This window comes from Meles meles, chromosome 9, assembly GCF_922984935.1.
Source record: "Meles meles chromosome 9, mMelMel3.1 paternal haplotype, whole genome shotgun sequence".
In the NCBI taxonomy this organism is placed as follows: Eukaryota; Metazoa; Chordata; class Mammalia; order Carnivora; family Mustelidae; genus Meles; species Meles meles.
The window spans coordinates 57,251,098-57,273,720 of record NC_060074.1 but is presented as its reverse complement, the minus strand read 5'-3'; the positions used below and the strand labels follow the sequence as shown (position 1 = coordinate 57,273,720).

Here is a 22,623-nt window from a genome sequence, read left to right as displayed (position 1 = left end):
CCATTTTAATAGAAATTGCCCTTTTTTTTAGGGAAATACGTTGTGTGTGGATTAATCATTGTTCTGCGATTATGTGGTTCTTCACTTAAAATCATCCTTCACGGTTTTTGAAGTAGTCTGGAAAACGATTAGACTGCCAGTGGCTACTTTGTCAGAGAGTTTAAATTTAATAAGGAACATTCAGTTTACTTTTCAACATAACTGTAATACTTACTGACTTTTGTTATTTTGCAGGATATTGTTTGAGGTTAGGTATTGCAAAGATAAAAATAGAAAACCCAATTTTGTTTGACTGAGGCTGTTTTAGTTTGTATAAGTATTGTTATTTTTAAAAGTTGTTATTATCATGGATTAGTAGCAATTATATACCACAGCAGGTTAGGCTGTTAATTTTATCTGTACCACACATGAAGTGAAAACCTAATTGTGTAAACAGTCAACCAATAGGATAGTCACTTAATTAAATAGCTTATACTCAAAAAGATATAAATCAATTCTGAGAGACATTAATGCTTTTTTTACAAGATATATAATATCAAGTACGTTCATAGTCTTTTGGACTTTTATAGGAAATTTTAATAACTAAATCATCAATTAAAATAATAAAATTTTAAGAAAATTATCAGAATTATTTACTTTTTAAAAAAGATTTTATTTATTTATTTGACAGAGAGAGAGATCACAAGTAGGCAGAGGCAGGCAGAGAGAGAGAAGGGGAAGCAGGCTCGCTGCTGAGCAGAGAGCCTGATGCGGGGCTCAATCCCAGGATCCCGACCTGAGCGGAAGGCAGAGTCACCCACGTGCCCCGGAATGATTTATTTTTGATAAATGGAAATTGGTGATTAACTTTTTAGACCAAGATAGCTGAGTATTTGGGGGAGAAAAATTATGATTTTACTCTAAAACCATTAGAATAATTTGGATGTTGATAGTTATTGTATCAGCCTTACATTATTTCACTTAATAACTGTCAGTAGGAGAAATTGCTGGGGGATTTATATTATTACAAAAGTGACTTTCCAATATGTAATTTTGGGGGGATGCCTGGGTAGCTCAGTCAGTTAAGTCTGCCTTGACCTTAGTTCATGATCCCAAGGTCCTGGGATCAAGCCCTGCATTGGGCTCCCTGCTCAGCGGGGAACCTGCTTCTCCCTCTGCCTGCTGCTCCCTCTGCTTGTGCTCTCTTGCTCTCTCTCTCTGTCAAATAAGTAAAATCTTTAAAATATGTATATATATATGTATATGTATAGTTTTTAAAAATTTCTTATTAAATAAGTAAGCCCTAACATTGCTATTAAAGTTGTCATCTGGAATTTATGTCAAATGTTGAAAAAAGTTTTTTTTAAACCTAATTCAATTATTTTGTATAGAAATAAACCTCCTTTGTTTCTTCTGGTAGCATCCATTGATTTTTTTTTTCCCAGAGTTACATTAATAGTGCTGATAGAAGCAGAACAATTGGAATTTACATTAAAAAAATGTGATAAATAAAAAGCATTACACTATAATATTATAGTCTTGATTTTGCTTTACCAAAGTTCTGAAATCTAAAGGACAAAAATACTGACAAGGTCAAGAAAAAAATGAAAGAAAGAACAAACGATGCAAAAAGAAAATGACACTGAGGTCTTGGTTTAATACATATGTATTCCAGGTTGATGGTTGATTTCATTAGCAAATCTCATTGTTATGCAATGTCTGTTCTTCTGCAGCAAAATGAATATTGTATTCTCAGAGGCTCTCTGTGTATCTATTATGTTGCAATAAATGAAAAAATATATATCTGTAGCTTCCTTTGGTTTACTCTGTCCAGTTAGCTTTTTAGGAAAAGAAAGAAAATTGAATTATATTCTCTTTTGTTGTTAAATTTATTCAAAAGCTTTACAATTTATATGATAGATATGTTTCCTACTTTTGTTCTTTGAGGTAAACAATTATAAGGTGGTAATAATGTAACCATTTTAATTATAATATGACTTTTTAAATGACTAGAATATAATCTTGATTGATTTAAGATCTTATATGAGTTTCTTAAGCATATGCTATCTAACATTTTTAAATGTGCTTTTTCTTATTGCAAGAAAAATGTTAAGCAAGTGTACATATTATGACAAATGCAAATACTGCTACCTTTTACAATGGCAAAAATTGTACACTGAGATTACTATACTAACACTGAATTTTCATAAAATAGGAAATTAAGAAATAACAAATTTTGGTGGCTACACGTTGGAAAAGTTCATTTAATAAGGGAGTAAGCTGCATGACTCTTTGGGTTACATACATGATTTCAAATAAAGGTCAAACTGTGTTAGACACAGTTGTTATTTGATTTTGGTCATTTTAAGGTCTGACAATTATATAACATCTGTTTGATTTTTGGTAGTGCTCTCAAAAGTCGTTCTTACAATTAAAATTCTTTTGACCAGCTTGAAAGTAGAAAAGCGTAAGGTTTGGTTCAATATGGGTTGATTCTATATACCACTTAGAAATTACCTATATAGGAGGACCTGGGTGACTCAGTCAGCTAGGCATCTGACTCTATATTTTGGCTCAAGTCATGATCTCAGGGTTGTGAGATCAAGCCCCACAATGAGTTCTGTCCTGGACATGGATCCTGCTTAAGATTCTCTCTCTCCTTCTCCCTCTGTCCCTCTGTACCACCCCACCACGCCATTCTCTCTCTCTCTCTCTCTCAAAAGAAAAATAGAAATTACCTGTATGGTAAAAACTTGGCATCTGGCTCACTCGATGCAATCCTAATAAATATCCTGGTCTTGTTGAACAATCATGAGCTGTAATAAATATGTATAGCAGTTTATTAATGCATAAATTAATTTGTCCTTATGGTGTTTGCATTTAATGACTCACGGTGAGTAATACAAAATGAGGAATTTCAAAATCTAGTAAGGGAGATCCCTAAAATAATTAGAGAATAATACAGAGCTAAATCAGGTAGAGAGAAGGTTTTATGGGCCCAAACAGTCAGGCTCTGAGAGGAGAGCATTCTGAAAGTGATAAGATCTAATCTGATAATGAGATGGAGAAGGAATGGGAAACAGAACATCAACTTGACATCTTTGGGAGACAGAGAAGTGATGCACCCAGCTACAATGGAAGATAGGATTTGTTCCTACTTATGTGCCACATGTGAAAATCAGGTTGTAGCATTGTTAAATGTTATTAGTAGTATTCAGTCCACATATATGGTATATTGAGATGTGACCATTGACAATCTTGTTTTTCTTGTATAACAAAATGAGAGGGATTCTGTTTATAGTAATTTTACATCTCCCCCCATAACATAAAAATCAAATGCTATGAAAATATGCAAAGATTCATGCTCTAAAATGAATCCAAATTGGTGCGGACTGAATGAGAGCATAGGAATATAGAAACCCTAAGTCATATTTCTTTACCATAGTTAGAAATACCAAACTGAAGAGTAAAAAGTAATCACAGATCGGATTTTCAGGCTGTTGAACCAGGCAGGATTATAGATAGTCAGTAAGAAAGAAGAGAGGAACTGTTTTAAGTTTAAAAAAAAAAAAAAAAAAAGTAGTTCCCTTTGAAGTGTCTAGACTTTCCTAACTACCAGTGTCTTCTCTTTCATCCGTTCTGGGAACACAGTTATAGCTTGCATGCCCATTTCTACTTACTCATCCAGCAGAAGAATCTGAATTTAGAGAATGAAGTATGAATTTGGAATATGAAAGTGGACTGTGAATTTAACGAAAGATCCTGGGGATTGTTAGTATTTGTTTGAAAACCCAGATAGTTAAATTACAGCTTTCCTAGCAAGATAGCTTATTTTCTGGGTAACTTTTCATTAGTTATGAACTCAGCTTGCGCTGAGGCAATGTCAAAAGAATCTTTTTCTTTCTTTCCTTTTTTTTAAAAAAGATTTTATTTATTTATTTATTTATTTATTTATTTATTTATTTCACAGAGGGATAGAGAGCACAAGTAGGCAGAGTGGCAGGCAGAGGGAGAGGGAGAAGCAGGCTGTCTGTGGAGTAGGGAGCCCGATGTGGGACTTGATCCTAGGACTCTGGGATCATGACCTGAGCGGAAACAGCCGCTTAACGGACTGAGCCACCCACGTGCCCTAAAAGAATCTTTCATATGAAATTTCTTATTTAATTTCTGTAAAGATGCTGTTGAAAAAACTATTGTATTGTCCAGTGTTACATCATTGCAAAGTCTAAAAGAAACTTCTCTCAATTCTGAGTACTAGGAAAACTTTGGTGCTTGTTTGTAACACACCTTACAGAGAATTAAAATTTTGTAATTTGATTTTTTTAAAAAGATTTTTAATTATTTGAGCTAGAGCGAGAGTGAGCAAGAGGAGCACAAATGTGGGGGGAGCAGTGGGTAGGGGCAGAGGGAGAGGGAGAAGCAGGCTCTCCACTGAGCAGGGACTCAATCCCAGGAATCTGGGATCATGACCTGAGCTGAAGGCAGTTTCTCAACTGGTGGAGCCACGCAGGCACCCCTAAATTTTTGTAATTTGATTCTGTTTTCCACTTTACTGTTATTGCTAGGAAGCTCACAGCTGAACCACCTACATCTAAGGCAAGGCCTTATGATAGGTGTTTGTGTTTCAAGTTTATCTTGTGTTTCATCTTTCTTGCTTTATTCATATTAATTTATATTTTGAAAGCATCTGTTCTGCTATACATATTTCTCTAAGTCACTTAAAATATTTTGGAACAAAATGAGCTATAAATAACCATGTAAAGCTTATTTATTGCCAGCAGAAGACAAACAATAAAAGCAGGAACCTTTCTTCCTCTTTGTGTCCCCTCCCCTACCCTCCCTCTTCTTTTTTATGAATTTCTTAAGTCATGGATGACTAATCTCCTCTGAGGTTTCTTAGACTTGCCAGGGGCAGGGGAATCCCTTCTGAAGCTTTTTGCCAGTACAGAGCTACCAGGTATAGTTCATTGTGCTGGGTGTGCCCAATATAAGAATGCCGGACTTGAGAGAACAAGTAGGGCTGAAATACATCCTAGAGGAAGAAAAGGTGTCTTTTTCTCATAAGCCAGCTCAGAGGGTGTCTTTTTTTTTTTTTTAAGATTTTTATTTATTTATTTGATAGAGATCACAAGTAGGCAGAGAGGCAGGCAGAGAGGAGGAGGAAGCAGGCTCCCCACTGAGGAGAGAGGAGGGTGTCTTTTTCTAACTCACAGGGTACCATATATATTACCCTGGTTTTTGTCCCAGCCCTTTCAGCTGAATTATAAACTCTTAATACCAAAAGTTGCCTATTGTTGATAAAAGCCACTTTGAATGAAACAAAATTTCAAATTTATTTTCTTTACCTTTATATTTTTATTTTATTATCCTCTAAATTTGACGTACTATAGGAAACAAAGTTTCTTTAATTTTTAATTTTTTTATTTTTAAAAGATTTTGTTCATTTATTTAACAGACAGAGATCACAAGTAGGCAGAGAGGCAGGTGGAGAATGAGAAAGGGAAGCAGGCTCCCTGCCGAGGAGAGATTCCCCCTATGGGGCTGGATCCCAGGACCCTGAGATCATGATCTGAGCTGAAGGCAGAGGCTTTAATCCACTGAGCCACCCTTGTGCCCCATGGATCTTTAATTTAAAATTTAGTTTTGTTTTAGTATATGAATCACAGCCAAAGCTACATATTTAGTATGAATTATATCTTAAATTTTCTTTAAAGGAAATAAGGGCTTTGTTTTGCATTCCAGTTAACTATAGAATATTTGAATTATTTCATTTGACCAAGAAATTCAGCTGGAACTGAACTGGAACTGGAACTCCATAGTCATTGTTTTCTGAAAATTTCCTATCTATTTCATGTCATTGTAGTGAAGATGGTGATTAGCAACTTGTGTTAATGTTTAATACTGAATACACACTCCTTTCAAATGACACATACTGTTTGTAATGAGACCTGTTCTCTGAGATTCTGTTCTCTTTGCACAGTTTTTCTCCTTAGGTGTTTTCTTGTTGTTATTAATTTTACTGTCACTTCGTTTTGTTTTCTATTTCAGTACATTAGAATTTTATTTCACAAATAGAGTAAATATGATTTAAGTAATGTAATTTAATGCCTTGATATGATTATATTGTAAAAGGGTCATTAAAAGCTCTTAAAATTAAAGCATACTACGTTCCTAATAAGACATAGATACATGGCCTTAGTATATATAGAATTAAGATAAATGCAGCTTTGTGGATTAAGAAAAAAATCTCCTAAATATTTTTAAAGTCGTGAATTAGTTTATCATCTTGACAGAGTATGTGTATTTGTCTTATACCTTAGTTAATTTAAACAAACTCTCATTCAAGCATACTACAAATTTCAGAGAGGAAAAAAACAGCAATTTGGGGGAAAAAAACCTAAGGACAAGAAAACTTAGTCTTCAGACTAACAATATTTTTAAAAAGATGCTCACAATTAAATATGTTGTTTTTTTTTCTTTTTTGAAATGTGAATTTTAAAGAATGCTGGGAATTCTTTAAAGTTTTGTAAACTTTTTGATTCATATAACTGAGATTGTTTTTTTTTTTGAAGACTGCCACATAAATTATAAAGCAATATTTTTGCAGGCACTTGCTCTGATAAAAATAGGTTTATGGTTTGACTAAATTTCAGTTTTGGGCTTTAATTATAACTCAGAAACTTCTATATACTTTCTTGAAGCAGTTGAAATTTAAACACTTTTCCTTATATTTAGCAGGTTTTTTGAACAGTTATTTTTAGTTGTTTTTTTTTTTAAATATATATCTTATTAGCATTGCCTCGTATTTTACAATTTACTTGCCAGAAGTAATTTTTAAAACCTACTTAAACAGATTCGTTTTTCAAGCATTCCTCATTACAAACTGTGTGCCTATGCATGTCAGGAATAAACCCTCCTTAAAAAAGGGAAGAAAGACAGAACTCTTTATTGTCTGTTTTGACGTTAGTAACACGAAGAACGATTACTTGAGACATCAACCTTACCTGGCTTAGTTTTGTCACGTGAGCATTCACGTTTACTAGTGATCTAAGTGCTCCACCTGCCTTTCAGTTTGTTTACCAGGAAATCAAGATGTGTAAACTGCAGGAAGTACTATTTGACCCTCTCCGACAGTATCTCATTACAATAATTGCTAATCTCTGAATAAGACAGCCATGTTTTGTGAGTAACTGAGAGAGAGAGGTTGTGTTAGGTAGATTTTAGGTGTTTCAACAAATAGAGCTTTGTAAATTCTTACTTGGATTATGTTTTCATGATAGCTTTTGATAAAAGACATGTGGTGACCTTTGGGGTCAGCAAAGCTAGGACACAATAGTAGGTATTCTTTCATTCCTTTTAACTGAAAAATATCACGGCTTGTTGTTTTGGAGTGCTGTCACTGCTCTGAATCGAAAGGATAATGGCTACTTCCTGATTAAACCCACTCTCCACAGTAAGCTGTTAATGTTATACTGTATGTCTTTTTCTCTTGTAAATGGAATAGTATTTGGTGTTTTCTTTACTTTTTATCATTGTCTTTTCATAGATAATTGTGTTCTAAATATATCCTGAAGTTTAAGTTTACAATTAGAGTAGAAACTACTGTTTTAAGTTTGGAGAATTTTTTTTAATGCAAAGTATTTCTGTTTGGTAGCAACCTCTCATATACTCATTGTAGATTTTGGTTAAAGAAATTGGCTTTTAAAAAAGACACTGAAATGATAAATTATATTAAACTGTCACTTTCTTGGCATTGTAAGGAAATTTTTTAAAAAATAACTTATGTGGTAAATCAGATTAATTTTTTCAGGGAATAAAGTAATTTATTTGGATAAAGTAATTTTGGTTTTGTTTAATAAATTTCACAAATCTATTTAGGTTTGTCATAATTATTGTTGCTAGTTTTAATTATTAAATTAAATTACTGTTCTTAAATTAGTTAAGAGATCCTTGTGTTGTAAAAACAGCATTAAGTACTTGGAATATAAGAAGGGAATAATGAGCTTCTTAGTTTTAATCCTAAAGCTGGCAGTCACTCCATCTGTGGTCTTGGGACAATCATTTAAACTGCTTACCTCAGTTTTCTTGTCTGCTGTCCATATGAGTGTTAAGTAAAATGTGTATGTTTGTTAATTTCTTTATGTTAGTACGAATTATAAAGAAATTTAGTTTTCACAAGTATTTTATAAAATGGAGAACTCGGAGATAGAGGAGGAAAACATTCAGGAGTCACAGTAGGCAGGGAAATGATAGAAAAATTCTTTCTATTACAATAGAAAAAATATTTTTATTATAAAATAAGAGAAAACAGGATTTAAAATAAACCCTATATAATTGGCCTTTTAATTGGGACAGAACTGTTAGTTTTGCTCAGTTCTTAATATAACATTACCAAAAGATTATACTTCTTGTTGGATACATGACTGAAATTAAAAGTGAAAAGCTTGGAGGTGATTTAGCAAAGAGTCACACATGTACTAAAATCTTTTTCTCAAAAGTCTTATTTCTGGATGTAAGATTATTCAGAGCAGAGGGAAGAATGTGTGTGTATATTAAAGACCTGTAGGTATAGTTCATCTAAACAGTAAGATGTTTGATCTTTAAACTCTAATATGAGCTATCCTGGCAATATAAAAGAAAACATATTATGAAATTATTAAACATTGGAGGCAGTTACCAAAGATAGTTTTAGAACCTAACATCGAGAAATATTTAAAAATATTCTGGAATAATGTAAATATAATTTTCCTTTTATTGAGAGTTAAGGTACCTTCTTTTGCAAAATGATTATCAAAATTTTTTTTGGTAACAATTTTAATATAAATCCTTGGTGCTTTTTAGGAGATTTTAAAGATTATGTTTATATTTTAGCTTAGTCAAGTTATTGAAGTAAGACTTATAGTAGTGGTGCTATTTAATTTGTAATAACAAATAATAGATGTCAATTATTGATTGCTCAATATATAACAATCACTGGGCTAATTCTCTTGTAGGAGGTACAGACTTTTACTTTTACCCTTTTATAGTTCTTTGTGGCTGGGCCTGGGAATTATATAAAAAAGGTAGATCAACAGGAGAAAGCATGCAAATTTATTTAAAGAAGTTTTGTGTGACATAGGAGTCTACATAAGGAAGGAAGACCCAAAGAAATGGCAAAACCTAGTTGTTTTATATTAAGCTGAACAAATTGAGGCAATTGTGGGAAAGTAACTATGTGCAGAGGCTAAAAGGAGAGAATTATTTTTAACAAAGTCTGTCTAGAATTATCTCAGTCTCAACTTTTGTCCTTGGTGGTAAGAATGTTACTTTCCTTCTGGTATAGGAGGACATCTTTCATACAAGAATTACATTTTTTTGCTTTTAAGAACAAGAAGGAAGCTCAGAATGTTTTGCTTGTATTTGCTGTTTTTCAAGTGCCTTTAACTTAAAATAGTATGCTAGAGTGGCAAATTCTGAATCCTTCACTATTACCTGCATTTTATTTTTGTGATAATCACATGAGGTTCAGATACCATCATTACTCCTCTATTTTTACTGATAAGGAAATAGTTGTAAGGAACTTAAATAATTTCAGCGGTGCTCTTATAAGTGCCAGACCCAGACCAAACACACTAACAGAATCCAGAATCCAGAACTGTCTTCAGTGTCATGCCTTTAAGCACTGTATTTATATCTTGGAGATAATAAAGGTGCTTACACCTTGATTTAGGTAGTTTTATTTTTTTTTTTATCAATTTATTAAATAATGCAGAGTACTTACTAGGTGTCAGGCCCTGTAAGGAAGTACCAGCACTACTAATGGAAAGTAAAATAAAATTCCTTGTTTCAAGAAACTTACAATTTGGGGCGCCTGGATGGCTCAGTCGGTTAAAGCCACTGCCTTTGGCTCAGGTTATGATCCCAGGGTCCTGGGATCAAGCCCCACATCGGGCTCTCTGCTCAGCGGGGAGCCTGCTTCCTCCTCTCTCTCTCTGCCTGCCTCTCTGCCTACTTGTGATCTCTCTGCCAAATAAATAAATAAAATCTTAAAAAAAAAAACAACTTACAATTTAGTTGAAAAGACAGAAAATTAAGAGGCTATTTAGTACAGTTGATAACTGATATAGTAGTGGTCAGCACAGGATGCTGAAGGCAACACAGGAAGTATCTAATGTATTCTTTTATTCACATATTTATTTGCATTTTTGGTGCTATTGTAGATACATGGGATATATCAGTAAATAAAACTTTTAAAGCTCTCTACTCTTGTGGAATGTATGGTGGAGATGCAGAGAAGCATGATAAAGTATATGGCACATTTGAAGTTGGCAAGTTTCATGAAGGATAGAAAAAGTAGAGCAGAATAAGAAAGCTATGGTGGTGGTGGATTGCAGAGGCTGCAGAAGGGATACAAAGAAGGTGATATTTGAGGAAAGTCCAAGAAATTGGTTAGCTATGTGGAAATTTTGGGGAAGAGACTTCCAGGCAGAGGTCTTGAGGCAGGAGCATACCTGGCATGTTCAGAGTAGTGGAGAGAGACCAGTATGAATGGAACAGAGTGAGGGAGATGGGAGGCTAGAGAAGGTATTGACAGAAGTAATGGGTAGAAGAGTCAGATAATGTAGGACTTTACAGATCTTTATTGTGGCTTCAAGGAGCCATTGCAAGGCTATCAGTAAGTCTGGTTTGTACACTTTTAAAGGATCTCTCCAGTTGCTGTGTTGAGAATAGACTACATAGGGAGACATTGACCATTAGTTAGAAGGCTCATAGAACAATCTAAGTGACTGATGTTTGATAGCAGTCAAATTCTGGATTCTGTTTTTAAGGTAGAACCAAAAAAGTCTTTTGATGGATTAGATGTGGGTTATGAGAGAAAGAGAAGACAAAATGACTCCAAGGTTTTGGCTAAGAAACTGGGGAACAATGGTTTTGCCTTTGGCTGTGAGATGGGAAGCTATTTAGATGGAGAAACTTTGAGATATAAATGGGCAATCAGGACTTTGGTTTTGGATGTGGTAGACTTTTAAGGGTCTAGTAGAGACATATTAAGTACAAGTAGAGATTGGGAGAAGGTTTTCCAGAGGAGATGCCATCTAAATTGAGGTCGAAAAATGAATTGGATTTACCTGGTCCAAGAGGTGCCTTATGATGAGATTCAAGAGCATTCATTTTCTTCTTTACATATTTACAAACTACAGAGTAACATCTAAACATCCAAAAAGTTATAATATTCTTAAAAGTAATGAAATCATTTATTTTAAAGAACAACTTATTCTAGATAGTTAAATTTTCAGAATATGTCAATGGCTACTATATTAATGAGTTGTATGAGTGCCATTACAGATGTTGATTCTCACCATAGTGCCATAAGATAAATATGCCCATTTTACACTTGGAGAAACTGAGTCTTAGGCAGATGAAAATTGCCCAAGGTCATTGATATATTTAGTGATGGGTCTGTATTCAAATCTAAATCTTTAGATTCTATTGCGTATTTTCATTATTTTAAAAGTATATGGTATATTAAACTTTGTAAAACTTTAAACTTCTGTTTAAGGTCTCAGGGAGTTGTCTTTTTTTGTTATCCTTGTAGTAATATAGTGATACCATTGGGACATAAGGCTATAGATTCTCCATCATGGAGTTAAGCCATTTGTCAGGTTTTTATTTTAATGTCTGCACAACTTTTGTACAGTTACCTATTACAGACAGTCCCTCCATTCTTAGCCCTGTCCCCTGCCTAGTGCATAATATGTGCTTAGAAAATTACAGCTGCTATCATCATCATCTTTATCCCTCTTTCTAATATGCTGTGACCTTGGGAATCACAGTCCAAGGTTGTTAGAGTCATGTGTAAATCATAAAACCTCAGAGATTAAGGGCATGAGGACTTTTTAATTAATAAAGAATGAGTTTAACTCATGTATTTATCTGATGGAAACCCATTTTTGTTTCTTTCCCTTTATTGGCTGTTTTCTGGGGAAGTGCATTTGATAAATAGCTGTGTTTCTGACTAGAAAAGCAATCTTCTCTGAGATGTCAGTGGATATTTTCACTGTAAAAGTGAATATAAGTCATTCCACTTCAGTAGGGAATAGAAACGTGGTTGTTCATTGAAACAAATTTACTTTTGAGGTAATGATGCTATATTTTAAAAATTTATATAATTTATATATCAATTTATATAATTTATGATATGTTTTTAAAAACACACTGAAGAGAAGGTCATTCAGACATTCTGCAGGAAAGAACTATTTTAACAAAAGCATTTTGCACATTTTTAAAAGTACCAATTAAAAGCAAAGCAAAACAAAACAAAACTTCACTGTGGATTAAAATAGACTATAAACCTAACAGGTTATTTTAAGCATATATTAAGGCCCTAAGTATTTACCTAGTCTTTATATTTCTATTCTGTAACTATATGGCTTTTTTCCAAGTGCACTGTTTTATACATTTCCCAGTTTTTCAGGCTATTTTTTTTAAAGGAACAAAAGTAAATAAATATTTATTTTTCCTATTTCTTTTTCTAACATCTTCCTTTTCTTTCATTTTATACCCCCCAAATACTTATGTAAAATTTATTTTAAGACCACTGTAATTATTAAATGAGATTTTTCAATAAACAAAAATTTTGATTGGCTGTTGTAACTATTATTTGCATAATCTCATATTTTAGTTAATTCTATTCAGGATTAGAAGTGTCTATCCTAAACATATCTACTTAGGCAGTGTATATGTTAAATGTTTATATATTCTATATAAAACTATTTTGTTTTTGTTTTTGGACAGTGTCTTTAATTCATTTTGGGCAAAAAGAAAAATGGTCAGTCAGAAATTTTTCTCTGAAAGTATCCTACTTTGTTTAATAATTATACTGAATTAAATCTATTACATCCTTGAGTAATTGTAGATTGCCCAGGGAATGAGTATGCTGATTTTTTTTTTTAAGATTTTATTTATTTATTTGACAGAGAGAGAGAGATCACAAGTAGGCAGAGAGGCAGGCAGAGAGGGAGGGGGAAGCAGCTCCCTCTCAGCTCCCTGCTGAGCAGAGAGCCCAATATGTGGCTTGATCCCAGGACCCTGAGATCATGACCTGACCTGAAGGCAAAGGATTAACCCACTGACCCACCCAGGTTCCCCCGATTATTTTTTTGAGACTGCTTTCTCTTAACATTTGTTACTGAAGTTTTTACTCTATGTATTTGTGCAAGTGTAATATTGAATTATTTTTGGAATATTTGAAGATGGCAGGGAGCTACTGGGTCCTCTTGACAATTTGAGCTGCTACTCATCTTGTGTGGTAAACAAAGTATAAACAAATATTAAATATAGAGCTTTAGTTGATAATATGAGCAACTAATCTTTTTTTATCAACAAAGCATAATCAAATATGAAATGTGTAGCAGTAATTAAAAAACACTAACAATGCCAAAAAGAGGGTAGGATTAATTGTGGAGTAATATAAACAATTAAAATATTATGATTTGAGAATAAGGGAAGAGTCACTAGGATGACCAGGGAAAGCTGGAAAGAAGGAAAAAAAGACTTGAACTTCAAGCATTGAAGAAAGACTTCAAATATTAATTTTTATAACATGTTTACTGACATATTTCACAGACTACAAGTTAGAATTGACCCATTTAAAGTATATAATCCAATGTATTCCACATTACAAAGTTTTTTTAAGTTGTGGAAGAATATGTAACAGAGAACTTGCCATTTTAACTTTTTTTTCCTTTATTTTTAAAGATCTTATTTATGTATTTGACAGAGAGAGAGAGAGTGAGCGAGCACAAGCTTGGGGAGCAGAAGAAGGAGAGGGAAAAGCAGGCTCCCCACTGATCAGGGAACCTGATGTGGGACTTGATCCCAGGACTCTGGGATCATGACCTGAGCCGAAGGCAGATGCTTAATGGACTGAGTCACCCAGGCGCCTGTTAACTGTTTTCTTTAAAAAGATTATTTAAGATAGAGCATGTGCTGGGGCATGGACAGGGGGAGGGGCAAAGGAAGGGAGAGAATCTCAAGCAGAGTCCCTGCTGAGTGCAGAGCCTTCTGCAACCCTGAGATTATGACCTGAGCAGAAATCAAGAGTCAGTTGCTTAACTGACTGAGCCACCCAAGCACGACTTCAGTTTAACCATTCATTGGCATTAATTACATTTACAATGTTGTGCAACAGTCACTACTCTCTATTTCCAAAACTTTTCATCACCCAAAACAGAACTCTCTAACCATTAAGCACTAATTCTCCATTCGCTTTTTTCCCCAGCTCCTGGTAAACTTGAATCTATTCTCTGTCCCCATCAGTTTGTCTACTTTAGATATCCCCTGTAAGTGAAATCATATAATAATTGTCCTTTTGTGTCAGGTTTATTTCACTTAACTATGTTTCAAGTTTCATCTATGTTATAGCATGTAACGGAATTTCATTGCTCTTTAGGACTCAGTAATATCCCATTATCTATCTATCACAAATATGACAAATATATGTAGGTATGTATATATCTCACTTCTTGATGGATTTCTAAATGTACAGATATCTGTTCAAGACAGTGCTTTTAATTCTTTTCAGTGTATATATGGGCCTTTGAGTGAAATTTGCTAGGTCATGTGGTAATTTTATGTTTAGCTTTTTGAGGAACTGCCAGTCTGTTTTCCACAGTGACTACATCAAACATTAACTTTTACTCTGTCATATTGTAGAGTAGGTAAAAGATTACACTGAATGAATACTGCCTTCAGCACATAACAGACACTTTAAAGATTTAATTTATTTATTTGTGAAAGAGAGCGTGAGAAAGCACAAGCATAGGGAGCTGCAAGGGGAGAGGGAGAAGCTGACTTCCCGCTGAGCAGTGAGCCCGATGTAGGTCTCGATCCCAGGACCCTGAGATCATAGCCTAAGACAAAGGTAGATGCTTAATGGACTGAGCCACCCAGGCACTCCACATATGCTTTCTTAAAAGGAAAAAAGAGAAGGGAAACATTTATGTGTAAAAAGCCACCTCTTAAAGTTAACTTTAATAAAATAATTAAGTCTGCTGGTTGCATGTAATTCCAATTTTGCTGTAATATTTTATAGAACATGGTCATTAAATTTGTTTCTCAGCTCCTAAGAATCTATTGTGAAAGGATAAGTATGGACATTTCCACAAGTAATTAGTATAACTTTAGTGTAATTCTGCCCAATGTTCAGATTTTTTTTTAGTTGCCTTTTTCACATTATAAAGTAAAATCATTCTTTTTTATATCTAACTGGAAAATACTCCCAATACACCTTTTTTAGTCATTTTATATTAACTTATTTCATTTATGTTAACATTTTATATTTTAAGTCTTGAGAGAGAAGACTAGTGGCATTTCAGTAGACATTTTTGAGATGACTCTTCAAAGTATAAATTCTGGAATTCAGTGTAAGTTAGCAGAACAGTGTTTACCTGTATTTTTTAGATCAATGAGAGACCATTAAGCCGAAAGATAGGCTTCTTTCCCTGGCTGGATAAGGTCATATAACCCAGGAAATGGGAAGCATTATTGGAATAGGGAAACTTCTTGACCTAATTACAAATGTCCTTAGGAAGTATATATAATATAACAAGTACATAAACAATAATGAATTACACTTGAATTGGGGTGCCTGGGTGGCTCAGTGGGTTAAAGCCTCTGCCTTTGGCTCAGGTCATGATCCCAGTGTCCTGGAATTGAGCCCTGCGTTGGGCTCTCTGCTCCGCAGGGAGTCTGCTTCCTTCTCCCTCTCTGCCTGCCTCTCTGCCTACTTGTGATTTCTGTCTGTCAAATAAATAAAATCTTTAAAAAGAAATAATGAATTACACTTGTGGATTCAATATGTCAATAGTAATAACAGATATAATTAGTCACTTAATAAGATTATTGTTTTTAGGACATCAGAGAAGTAATTTCTGAAAATAAAAAGACTAATCAGAAGCTTTCTTTAAATTTCTCATCAAAGGTGGGGACACCTGGGTGGCTCAGTCTGTTGTGTCCAACTCTGGACTTTGGCTCAGGTTGTGATCTCAGGGTCATGAAAGAGCCCCAGGGTAGGCTCTAGGCTCAGCAGAAGTCTGCTTGAGAATCTACCCCCTCCCTCCCCGCTTACTGAGTCTTCCCACACAAAAGTAGGAACTGAGAACGAGATTACAGGGTCTCTAAGACTTCAACAAAGATTAAGCCTGGAGAAAGCTTTTAGGTAAAAAAGTTTCCATTTGGTTAAAACCAAAAATTCAATACTTAATTGAGTATAGAACTCTGGTTGATCTAAATACTTTGATAAGCTACTGAAAATTAAATAATTAGTTAAAATATTTTAAATGTTGTGACATTGCTAAGCTGGTAAGGAAGTAAAGAATTTAAAAGATCAAAAACTAAATGAAACAGAAAATTTAAAGAGGAGGATTAGGAGGAGATATTGTTAAAATGTCGATAGTATTCAAAGTGGTCTATAGATTCAGTGTAATTGCTATTAAAATCTCAATGGTACTTTTGACAGAAATAGAAAAAAACAATTCTAAAATTCATATGGAACCATAAAAGATCACAAATATACAAATAAATCTGTAGAAAGAAGAGCAAAGTTGGAGGCATCACATTTCCTGATTTCAAAGTATCAGATGAATGGATAAAGCCATAGTAATCAAAACAGTATAGTACTGGAATAAAGACAAACATATAGACCAATGAAACAGAACAGAGAGCCAAGAAATAAATCCATACATATATAGTCAACTGATCTTTGAAAAGGGTGCCAAGAGTACACAATAAGGAAAAGCTAGTCTGTTCAGTAAGTGGTAATGGGAAAACTGCATATCCATATGCAAAAGAATGAAATTAGACCCTTATTTTACACTATACACAAAAATCAACCAAAATGTATTAAAGACTTAAATGTAAGACCTGAGGCTGTAAAACTCCCAGAATAAAACCTAGCGGAAAGACTTCATAACATTGATCTTGGCAATGATTATTACAGATATGTCACCAAAAGTATAGGCAACATAAACAAAAATAAGTGAGTAAGACTATGTCTTGTTAAGAATCTTCTGCACAGCAAAGGAAACAGCAAAGTGAAAAGGCAATATATGGAATGGGAGAAAATACTTGCAAACCACATGTCTGATAACGGGTTAATCTTTAAAATATATAGGTGACCCTTGAACAACATAGGTTTGAGGTGTGTGGGTCCATTTACACATGGATTTTTTTTTCAATCAATACAGTGCAGCATTGTAAATGTATGTTTTCTTTCTAATATTTTCTTCTCTCTTGCTTTGAGACTGCAGTATATAATACATATAATATACAAAATGTTTGTTAATCAACTGTATTATTGGTTACGCTTTTGACCAAGAGTAGGCTATTAGTAGTTAAGTTTTTGGGGAGTCAAAAGTTATATGCAGATTTTTTACTGCATGGAGGGTCAGTGCCCCTTTCTTCCATGTTGTTCAAAGGTCAACTCTATAAGGAACACTTACAATTCAATAGCAAGAAACTAATAACCTGATTTTAAAAGGGACTAAGGACTTGCATGGACATTACTCCAAACAAGACATGCAAACAGCCAACACTTATATGAAAAGATGCTCAGCATCACTAATCAGAGAAATATAAATCATATCACTTTACACTTTTCAGGATGGCTACTATCAAAAAACAAAAGACAGGTGTTTGCTAAGATGTGAGGAATTTGGAACCCTTGCACACTGTAGGAATATAAAATGATGCAGCCACTACAGAAAATAGTATAGACATTCCTCAAGAAGTTAAAAATAGAATTACCATATGTTCTAGCAATCCCACTTCTGGGTATTTATCCACAAAAATTCAAATCAGGGTCTTGAAGACATATTACTGCTCCTATGGTTTATTAGACAGTATTCACGATAGCCAAGATGTGGAAACTTCCTAAATATTCATCAACAGATAAATGGATAAAGAAAATAGTTATATGAATATAATGGGATATGGTTCAGCCTTAAAAAATGGAAATTCTGCAGTATATGACAACATAGATGTAATTTGAGAACATTATGCTAAGTCAAATAAGTCAGTTGCAGACAAATGCTGCATGATCCCACTTAAGTAAGGTATCTAAAATAGTCAAATTTATAGAATCAAAGAGTGTAATGATTGTTGCCAGGAAGCGAAAGAAAGAAGAAATGGGAAACTACTAATCAATGGATATAAAGCATCAGTTAAGCAATATGAATAAGCTCTAGAGGTCTGCTCTATGGCATCGTGGTGATAGTCAACAATAATGTAGTGTACACTTACAAAAATTGTTAAGAAGGTGGATTTCAGGTGTCTGCCTGGCTCAGTCTGTAGAATAGGCAACTATTGATCTCAGGGTCATGAGTTCAAGCCTCATGTTGGGTGTGGAGCCTCCTTAATTAAAAAAAAAAAAAAGTAAGGTGGATTTCATATTAAGTATTCTTATGATTATGAAATAAAAATTAAATTTAAAGAGGTTAGAAAAGAATACCATGGGCGCTCTGCTTGGCGGGGAGCCTGCTTCCCTCTTACTCTCTCTGCCTGCCTCTCTGCCTACATGTGATCTCTCTCTGTCAAATAAATAAATAAAATCTTTAAAAAAATTAAAAAAAAACAAACAAACCAAAGTCAGCTTTCCTTTCAAGGTATCTGCTGAAACTAGTGATTGGAATATATATATTTTTAGATTGTGTAATCATCCATAGAAATCAAATGTATCTTGCTTTATTTCTATTTCAAAATATCTCTACTTCCAGTTAGAAACAATATGGCCCCTTTTAACCTCACTTTTTCAAAGTTTTAAGTTGTTGTTGTTGTTTTTTTAAGATTTTCTTTGAGAGCAACAGAAGGAGAATGAGAGAGAGAGAGAGCCTGAACCATGGGGGAGGAACAGAGGGAAAGAAAGAAGCAGACTCCCCACTGAGCAGGGACACCCCCCCCCCACCCCCGCAGACATGGGACTGGATCTCAAGACCCTGGGATCATGACCTGAGCTGAAGGCAGACGCTTAATGATGGAGCCACCCAGGTGCCCCTTAGGTTTCTTTTAAAAGTATTTGTACCTTTAGGGACACCTGGGTGGCTCCATCAGTTAAGTACCTGTCTTCGGCTCAGGTCATGATTCCAGGGTGCCGGGATTGAGTGCTGCATCAGGATCTCTGCTTAGGGGAGAGCTGGCTACTCCCTCTGCCTGTTGCTCCCCCTGCTTATGCTCGCATTCATTCTGTCTGTCTCTCTCTGACAAATAAATAAATAGAATCTTAAAAAAATTTTTTTTAAATAAATAAAAGTATTTGTACCTTTAGTATAACTAATTATCTTTCATCCGTTCTCATTTTTCTTCAATTATTTTATTATTCAATTTAGAAGATTACTTATCACATGGTAGGACACATAAGTGAATCCCAAATCTAATTTGATTGCCAGTATCTTAGTAAACTGATACACTGATCTACTGGATAAAGTGGTGTTTAAGGTATGTTTGTGCCAACACTGGCCTTTTCCCGTATATTGCCAGATGTGGACGAACTTGACAGCTGGGGATGTCTTTGTTTGCCTGTTCTTCTCAGGTCTTCTTTTTATCTTCTAAGATTGTCTAGAATTTCTTTTATCTCCTTACTCTATTGTAGTGAATTTCATTACTGATCCAGCATTGATCTGTTGCCTAATAAATTTTCTCTAGATTTCTTAGCAGATTTTCCAGGTGTTAGATTTCTTCAATATGTCAGGCTACATTTTGGAAGCGAACCTCTTTTTTTTTTTTTTTTTTTTTTGTCCTTGGTAGCATTGAGATCTCCTTTGCTACCATCGAGTCTTTCTTTGATGGCCATCTACCATCTTTCAGAAGGTCTTCTTTTCTTATTATTCCAGACTCTATTTGAGGGCCTCATGAATCTTTAATTTTTATTACCATAATTTAGTTACATTATTATGGACACCACTACTTCTCTGTTGGCTTGTCCTGCAAGGTATTATGCCTGATATCGAGCAGGTGGCTTGTGTGTGAGTGATGGATTATTTATCATTCCTACTAATAGTGCCATTGTTGGACTCTTTGCTCTTTGGTATTTTATCTTAATTGTTAAATTCTTTCCCTTCATTATATTTTCCTTTTCCTTTTCTTATCCTCCTTAAACCCTAGAACACAACTTAGTGAGCGTGGAAATGGACTCAGTACTCTCAGTTATTTATCTTTGACACCAAAAGGAAAATATTCAGGGTATCAAAAATTAGAAAATTAGAAAAAAGATACCAAGACATTGGTGGTAATGACGTTTTCCTTGCTGGCCCAATGTTATAATAGATATACAGTTTCTGAAAGGCAGGCCCTCTTTTTCTGAGCTGCAGCCTAAGTATTAAAAGTTTTCTTCAAGGTTTGGGGTGTATCTTCAACCAGGCCTACTTGGGTATTTTTGTGTAATTATTGCCCAAGTTCCAGAAGATTTCATCTAATAATAGCTAATAGAAATCTTCATTATTCCTCTCTGAAAGCTTTTCTAAAGTCTTTATTTCCTAAGTAGGATCAGTTTGTTCTAATCTGTTTATTTTATTAACCATTCCTTAGACATGATATTGAAGCTGAACTCTGTGGTTATTGGGTCATCCAATGTGGCATATTACAATTCGAATATCCTGAATAGCTGGGATGATAGGTTCCGTTGCTGTGTCTACTTCTGCTCTCATCATCTTTTGGGGCCAAAGAAAATAATTGAGAGTATTGAGTCCGTTTCTACCCTCAGTAATGTAGAGGCTCAAGAAGTGATAGATCTTGATAAGGGTTACCTAGTAAGGGATTCATGGCTGCCTGGAGAGCCTTACCCAAGTAGTCACATGTCCTCATAGAAACTCTTTTGGAGGTGTGACAGTCTTATAATCCCTCCTTCCTTTTAGTATGCCTACTGTATATGTAAACCTTGTTTTAAACAATCTGCCTACAGCAGCCCTTGTAAGAGTTCTTTGGGAAGAGGCAGAAATCTCTTAGAAAGTAAAGATCTTTGGTTCAGATTTCTCTGTCTCTGTTATGACAGGAGGATGACTGTAAGTTCTCACACCTGTCCTTGTTAACAACCACCTTGAATGCTCACTTGGACACAAGTGAGGACAGTCTGTATGCATGTATATGCATGTATAACCTATTCAGATCCTTCATTAACAATTGTTTTTCAAGTTGCTGGTTGTCTGTTCTAGTGTACAGAAGCTCTCCTTACATTTAGCTGTTTATTACTTGTATGAATTTGTCTCTGTGATTTATTAATTTTCCCATCTAGCTTTTGGACCTTAAGATTAATTCTGTTTTCTTCCCATTCTCTCATAGGATCTTCTTATCCAGGTTGTCTATGGATTTTCCTACTTTTCTTGTATTTGTCTTAATCCCTCCTACCACCTCAGTCTAACAGATCTTTTTTTTTTCTTTTCATTTTAATTACTCTTATAGCATCCTTAATATTATATACCAGGCCAATAGTGCAGTGAGCACTAGTTGATTACTATTTTAATTTGAACCTCAAAATAGATAGAATTTAGCAATGTTGAACTGAAGCTTTTTAAAGCACTATGACAATGGATTTCAATTCTGGTTGCCCATTAAAATGTCCCAGAGAGCTTTCCAAAACTGTTAATAGATAGCCCCATCCCTGGAGACTCTGATATAACTGGTCTGAAGTTGGACCTTGACATAAGTGTATGTATTTTTAAGATCCCCAGGTGTTTCTAATATACAGCCACGGTGAGAACCATTGCATTAAAGGAAGTCTAGGTAAAATTCTTAAGTAGCAAAGAATTCATTTAATAGTAAATATTTGAAAACCTAGTAAGTGAAGGCACTGTGCTGAAATTCTCTTCTACTGTGAAACAAATTATACACTTCTTTGTTTCCCTAGTTTGTTTCTAAGTTAAGATTTTTATTGGTCAGATTTTTCTCAAAGTGGATGAGAACTTCCTTTTATAGTGGGCTTACTACTTTTACCTGAGGATATTGTCTAAATCATTTTCATAATGTTACTCCTGTCCATCAATATTCAAAGTAAATTGATTGTGATTATATACAAAACATATAGCTTTATAAATCAAATGCTATTTACTAAGGCAGATTTTGAAACATAATTGTTTTCTGCATCTCTGATTAAAATATATGCTACATATACAGATTGAGTAGCAGAACCAAATTAATTCACATGAAATTTTGTTAGAAGAATGTTCTGGATTTGCACTTTAATGTATTTGTGGATAATATTTTATATTTATATAAAAATTATTCTGCTGTATAAGCAAAGTGGAATCTCATTTATCTGTCTTCAATGGGACTCTATGTCTTAAGAGAGATGTTTAGTTTGAGACCCTTAAACCAAGTGTGACTGAACTGACCTCAGGTCTTGCTATGTTTTAAGTAAAATAAAATTAGCTAACACAAGGGAACTAGTAACCCTAACTCCTTTCCTGTAATGAATTTAGGAAGTTTGATATAAATACTGGAAAAGAGTTGATTGGCAAAATATATATCACTAGAATGGCAGGTTAAGTTTCTAGGTTTCAACAGTTTATTAAAATGAAAAGAAGGGATGCTTGCGTGGCTTGGGTGGTTAAGCTTCTGCCTGGGATTGAGCCCTGGGATTGAGCCCTGTGTCCTGGGATTGAGCCCTGTGTTGGACTC

General features: G+C 34.4%; 1 protein-coding gene across 12 annotated transcripts in view; it reads left to right on the top strand.

The window, feature by feature from the left end:
- Nucleotides 1-22,623, top strand: part of BAZ2B (bromodomain adjacent to zinc finger domain 2B) — a 421,364-nt gene that overhangs the window by 220,197 nt on the left and 178,544 nt on the right. Inside the window, exon 1 of one of the 12 annotated variants that reach the window (XM_046018123.1) lies at nt 7,160-7,432. The exons of 9 other annotated variants lie outside the window; for them this stretch is intronic. Coding sequence is in view for 1 of the 3 variants with exons in the window: in XM_046018120.1 (XP_045874076.1) it covers nt 7,444-7,453 (10 nt within the window). In the remaining 2 variants the exon portion in view is untranslated. Of the gene's footprint in view, nt 1-7,159; nt 7,454-22,623 lie in introns of those variants that run through there. 2 more of the 12 variants (XM_046018120.1, XM_046018126.1) reach the window with 2 other exon arrangements.